The sequence below is a fragment of the Bos indicus x Bos taurus genome, chromosome 15 (genome assembly GCF_003369695.1).
Source record: "Bos indicus x Bos taurus breed Angus x Brahman F1 hybrid chromosome 15, Bos_hybrid_MaternalHap_v2.0, whole genome shotgun sequence".
Taxonomy (NCBI): Eukaryota; Metazoa; Chordata; class Mammalia; order Artiodactyla; family Bovidae; genus Bos; species Bos indicus x Bos taurus.
Window position 1 is genome coordinate 32,549,511 of NC_040090.1, and position 6,070 is coordinate 32,555,580.

The window sequence follows — 6,070 nt, forward strand, 5'->3', positions numbered from 1 at the left end:
GTGATTTTGGAGTCCAAGAAAATTAAGTCTGTCACTGTTTCCGTTGTTTCCCCATCTATTTGCCATGAAGGGGTGGGACCAGATGCCATGATCTTAGTTTTCTGAATGTTGAGTTTTAAGCCAGCTTTTTCACTCTCCTCTTTCACTTTCGTCAAGAGGCTCTTTAGTTCCCACATGCCATGGAGCAGTAAGTCTGTGTGCCACAACTATTGAGCCTGTGCTGTAGAACTCAAGAACCGCAAGCACTGCAGCTGCACACCCTAGAGCTGGTGCCCTGCAACAAGAGGAGCCGCCACAGTGGCAAGCCCGAGCACTGGAACACAGTAGCCCCTTCTCTCAGCAACTAGGGAAAAGTCCACACAGAGGTGAAGAATATCCAGTATAGTCAAAAATAAATAAACAAAATCTAAAAAAATTTGTATGAACAGTATTCAGTTCCTTGAAATATCATCTTTTTATATCTTTCCTATAAAATTATGCAGACAAGTAGAAAAGGATTTATACACATGGATGTTCATGGGATCAAATGTGTAATGTCAAAAATTAGGATAAAAAACCTGTGTCCATCAATAAGGAAAGAGTTAAGTAAATTATGGATTAACTCTACTACAAAATTCCATGCTGCCACTATAATAAGCAAAATAGATATGCATGCACGACATGGAAGGAGGACCATGGTACATTTTTTCCTGGGAAAATGTTGTAGAACATGCATGAGTAAGCATGTTTCCTTTCTTTTTGAAAAAAGTGACAGTAAAACACCCAAACCTACATTATTACAAATAAATTATTTTCAATTAAAAAGAAATAAATTACAATATTTAAAAAAAAACACCCCCAAAGAAAGATCCTGCTTGCCACAACTAAGACCTGGTGTAGCCAAATGAATGGATGAATTAATTAATACAACATGTTTTAACAAAGAAAAAGGATAAAAAGAAAACAAAAATAGGCTGTATGTGCATCTGCATTTAATATTATATTACTGGTAGTGCATCAAAAAAGGTCTTAAATGGTACCATTAGCACAAGAGCAGCTGCTGCTGCTGCTAAGTCGCTTCAGTCGTGGCCGACTCTGTGCGACCCCATAGATGGCAGCCACCAGGCTCCCCCGTCTCTGGGATTCTCCAGGCAAGAACACCGGAGTGGGTTGCCATTTCCTTCTCCAATGCTTGAAAGTGAAAAGTGAAAGTGAAGTTGCTCAGTCGTGTCTGACTCTTCACGACCCCATGGACTGCAGCCTACCAGGCTCCTCTGTCCATGGGATTTTCCAGGCAAGAGTACTGGAGTGGGATGCCATTGCCTTCTCTGACAAGAGCAGCAGGCAGGGGTAAAAGTGAGAAGAGGGACATGGAAGAAGAGGAAGCAAAGGGGGACTTGGGCTCTGTGATTCATTCATACACAATAAGCACATGTTTCTTGGAAATAAAATGAAATGAAAGCACCAAAGTGGAAACTGTCTGTTCCACTCTTGACCCAAACCAGGGACGCCTTCTTGGAGCCACTTCAGGCCTTCAGCATGCCCATCACAAGGGTGTAGGGAGCTTCCATGGGGAAGCACTACCCTCTGGACTCACCCCTATCCAGCCCCTCTACCCTCACAACCTGAGGGTTCCTAAGTGAAATCATCTTAGGGTCCCGGTCCCTGGTGGCTCAGATGGTAAAGAGTCTGCCTGCAATGCGGGAGACTTGGGTTCAATCCCTGGGTGGGGAAGATCCCCTGGAGAAGGAAATGGGAACCCACTCCAGTATTCTTGCCTGGAAAATCCCATGGATGGAGGATCCTGGCAGACTACAGTCCATGGGGTCGAAAAGAGTTAGACACAACTGAGTGACTTAACTTTGAGTTGGCAGCAGGCGTGAGGGAGAGTGGAGGACCCTCTGGATCCACTAGAAATTTCCACCTCTATGACTCATGACCCCCTGTCTGGTTCATAAGACATTCCTTCTTGGTATCTCTGAACCACACCACCCTGCTGATTCATCCACCCTGATGCAGCCTGCTCACCTGGCCCACAACCCAGTGCCAGTCCCTCGCTTCCTCCAGTTCTCCTGCCTCAGGGTCCCCCGGCATACCCTCCCCTGGGGTTGTGTTGAGGGTGGAAATGGACCAGAGCAGACTCACCTTCAGAGAGAACCCCCCTCACTACTCCCACCCTCCAGACCTGGGCAACAGACTAACAGAGTTGAACAAGATGGTGTCTTGACTGCAAAGTGAGGTGCGGCAGGTTCTGGTGGAGGGAGAGCACAGGAAGCAAGAATCAGAGGGGGCTGGGGACCTTCTGTTGCTGACTAGAGCAGCATAGATAGCTGAGGGCGGGGGTCACTTTGTTGAGCCCCTGCTGCTTTCCTTGCCTCAATAAAGCCTCTGCTCTGCAGCTCAGATGTCTCCAGAGGGTGTGAGAATCTCTGCCTCATGATGTTTTGAGATTGCCAATGCCGAAAGGAACCCTGGTGGGAGCAGGACACAGAGAAACGGCTTGCTCTGGGGACCTGATATCTTGGGCTTAGGATCCTACTTTGAGCTCCTTCAGACTTTTGATGGAACTGAAACTGGGGGGCAGGGATCCTGGTTTCAACACAACCTCTCTGATCTTCACAAGATGCCTACTTCCTTGACTCTGCATTCCTTACCTGACAAACAGCCAAAGAAGCCATCTGTCCCCCTTCCTGCCTTCCAGGCTTTTGTGAGGAAACTCTCTGTTTATTAAAACATCTGGGGTTGCAGGTTATGGTGTGTGATAGGAGTCTGCACTTGGGCCATGTCTAAAAGTGATCAAGAAGTCATTCATGTTAGTCCCTCAGTCCCTGAGTACCATAAGAACAGAGTAGAGAAGAAGGTCTAGTCTCATGAAACAAAGCAGTCACAAAATTTTCATGTCATCACACTGCAGCACTGTTTAATGCAGTGGCCATTACAGCACTACCCTTGCTTCTTCCCGGGGTCCCCACCACAGAGCAGGGCTCCCTCCACCCTACCATGGGCTCAAATCCCCCAATATCCTGGTTGGAGACATGCCTGCTAGTTCTGGGTCTGAAACCACCTTCTTGTTTCTCCAGGTTCTTTGAAGCCTCCCTTCTTCATCTGGAGGTCACATGTTCCCAGGACTCCTAAGTAGCAGGCACTGAATGTTCAGAGCCCAGCTCCTAGGAGCTGGAACCCCCAAGAGGCCAAGAGCAGGGTCTTCCAGGACAGCAGAGAGAAGGCACTCTTGGAGAGTGAGTCTCCATGCCCTCCTAGTGGAGAGAGAAGAAAAGGCAGTGAATGGTCTGCAAGGACATGGGGGAGTCAAAGCAGCTTAGGGAAGGGCAGGTGGGTGACTTACTTAGCAAACGCACACAGCTCTGCCTCTTCTTCTCTGCAACAGACAGCAAAGTGAGGCCTCCAGTTAGACAGACCCTCACACCCCAACTTCCCTTCCCTCCAGGCCATGGCCAGACCCCTCCCCATCTCAATCTAGCTTTTCCTTCTACCAAATACACTTCTGACTTCCCTTCCTCCTCCTTCTTCCAGGGAATCATCCCCATGTGCCATCCACCCCAGCTCCCAACCCGGCCCCAGTCACTCTGTCCTGCCACCCAGCACTAGGGGATAGTGCGCGTGTGTCCCGTCAGCCCCACTATGCCCAGAGCCTCCTGAGAGTTGAGGCCTCTTCTTATTGCCCTCCTTAACCAGGTTCTTTTGGTCTATTAGACTTATAACAGAAGGAAACTTTCATGGATATTTAGAGAATCATCTGAGAATATTCATACATTCAGAAAACACCTATAGTGCCTTCTCTGAGATGGCAGAACCTGAATCACAGAGAGAAATAACTCCAGCTACCCTCTGACCCTCAACGTCCTCACTAATCACATGGGTCCCTTGAAGGCCCTGGGGACTGAAACAACCAGGGACCTCTGGCAGTCCTGCTTCCCTCGTGCATGACTCACCACCCAGATAGGCGCAGTTAAAGTGACTGCAGATGTGATCACTGCTGGAGAGAGTCACCCTGTTCTGGTCTTTACTCTGATCAAATTGAACGGCCAAGAAGATTTCTTGAGGGGGAATCAGCACCTCACGCTCCTCAGGAAAGACAGAAAAGTCCTGGATCAGGGCCCCAAAGCAAGTCCTCATAATGAAAAAGGTGGCAGGACCAAACTTATGGGCTATGGCACAATCCAGGGAACTGGAGGCAAACTGGCCTAAGCGGACAGGGTCCCACAGCCTCCTGGGTTCAAGAAGAGCGCGCGCACCATGGAACACCACCAGCCCTGGTTTCCTGCTGCAGCCCTCACTGCCCCGCAGCAGCTGCAGAGCCCGGGTCAGGTAGAAATGCAGGGCCTTGAAGGGGAAGTTTTTCATGTAGGACTCCCAGGATCGACCGCCTGTTCGCACAGCCTCGTTCAGCTCCTGATACAAAGTGTTGGATGAGTTTGTGTAGAGCACAACGGCAATTCCGTGCTCTCTTTTGAAGCCTGGAGGCAAGCTGAGCTCTGAACTTTTTTGCTCCCAGTACTTCCCAGCATTCTCCCAGGCAACCCGCAGCCTGGTATGGTGGGCCATCTCCTCCTTTAGCAGACGGACCGCCACCTCCTCCATCTTCTCTGAGCAGCCCACATAGGCATCGTCAAAGGTGTCTGGAGCCAGGTCCATGTACTGAGAGGTAATACCCTGGGCCTATGAAGAAAGGAAGAAAGGACCAACAGAGGAAAGCATGTAAATTCAGGATACTGGACAGAGGTCCTGTGGGCAGATCAGTTCAGAAACACAGAATCTCATTTCTATGCTCAAATATCTAGAGTGTGAACTTTGGCAAGAGCTTAAAAAATTAAGTAACAGGTACTAGAGTCAGACAGATATGGGTTGAATCCTGAACTCACCACCTGCTTCCTGTGAGATCTTGGGCAAGTCTCTTAACTTTTCTGGGCTCAGGTTCTCCCCTGTACACTGAGGATACTTCCAATCTCATAGGGTTATTGTCAGGACCACATATAGATCCTCACTGTGTACTAACTAAGAGGAGTCATCTATCGTTAGAGAGGTTCCTGCGCATGGTGGGACGTGGGGCTGGATGACCTCCAAGCACCTTTCTGGCTCTGAGACTCACTGTGCAGATGACATACAAATATGCAATCTCCAATGACCTGACCCCATGCCCAGCCTGACTCTTTCCCTCTCCCACAGATGTGTAGACTCCACACCAGGGCCCTGTCAGCTCTGAGACTCAGTCCTCTCCTGCTCTAGAAGCCTGCATCCTCCAACCTGGGGTGGGAGTGGGGAGGAGGTCAAGCCCTGGTCTGGGAGGGGCTGCAGGAGGGTCGTACACAGGTAACCCTAAGGAGAGTGTGCAGGCTGGGCCCCGGGTGGGAGATGGGAAGTGAGAGGAGGAAGCTGGAGGCTGTCCTGAGGGAGGAGGGTATGAAGGCAGGAGGGTCAGAGGAGGACCAGTGGGTGGAGGTGGGGTTCTGGGAGATGGAGTGAGAACTTGGGGCTCCCTGCAGTGATCCTGAGAGGAAGAGGGTTCAGAGGATGGCATCCTAGAGAAGCATCCCTGGGAGGGATCTTTGAGAAGGAGTCAGGCCCTGGGTCCACCCCAACTGTTTCCTTTGTGGCGACAGATGTTTCTCCCCTGTTACCTCTCTGGTGAAGTAAAGGCCAACACTGGTGAGGATGTAGAGGCTGAGGCGGCCAAGGGTGATCAACTGAGCTGCCAGCATTGTTCTTGGGGGATTCTTGGAGAGTGAGATCCAGTTGAGGGTGGGACCAGTGATGGTGGTGTCTCAGCTTTGCTGAAATGGAAACAGAGACTTGGAGCCTTTCTTCTCTGTTGTGAGGGCTTCTTGGTCCAGGATTTGGCCAGACAGGGCATAGGCAGGGCTAAAGGCGGGGCTAAGTGCATGGGTGCAGCTTGAATTATAGTATCTCCCACCTCTTCCCCAGCACAACCCCAGTTTCTGCTCCCCGCCTCTTGATTCCTTGGAGATATCTGGGGTGCTTGGAGCCATCTGTGCAGTAATGATAAAGTGGATGGGTAATTTGGCTCCATTTGGAGTAGGGAGGGGTCAGGGGTCCAGGACGCACCTAGAGA

At 50.1% G+C, this 6,070-nt stretch overlaps 1 protein-coding gene across 1 annotated transcript; it reads right to left on the reverse strand.

Moving 5' to 3' along the window:
* Nucleotides 1-2,884: 2,884 nt before the first annotated feature.
* Nucleotides 2,885-5,828, reverse strand: LOC113904726 (ecto-ADP-ribosyltransferase 5-like). Its single transcript, XM_027561826.1, has 4 exons — nucleotides 5,619-5,828; nucleotides 3,933-4,659; nucleotides 3,326-3,358; nucleotides 2,885-3,236 (listed from the first exon to the last, which is right to left on the reverse strand). Exons 1-4 carry the CDS (start codon nucleotides 5,697-5,699, stop codon nucleotides 3,133-3,135), a joined length of 945 nt encoding a protein of 314 aa, XP_027417627.1. The 5' UTR covers nucleotides 5,700-5,828; the 3' UTR covers nucleotides 2,885-3,132.
* Nucleotides 5,829-6,070: the final 242 nt, after the last annotated feature.

Excerpts from the sequence above, each read along its gene's own strand:
- LOC113904726 (XM_027561826.1), bottom strand. The coding sequence starts at position 5,699 with ATGCTGGCAGCTCAGTTGATCACCCTTGGCCGCCTCAGCCTCTACATC. Across the intron at positions 4,660-5,618 it reads GCCTTTACTTCACCAGAGAG|GCCCAGGGTATTACCTCTCA; the intron begins GTAACAGGGGAG and ends CTTTCTTCATAG. Across the intron at positions 3,359-3,932 it reads TAACTGCGCCTATCTGGGTG|AGAAGAAGAGGCAGAGCTGT; the intron begins GTGAGTCATGCA and ends TGTCTGTTGCAG.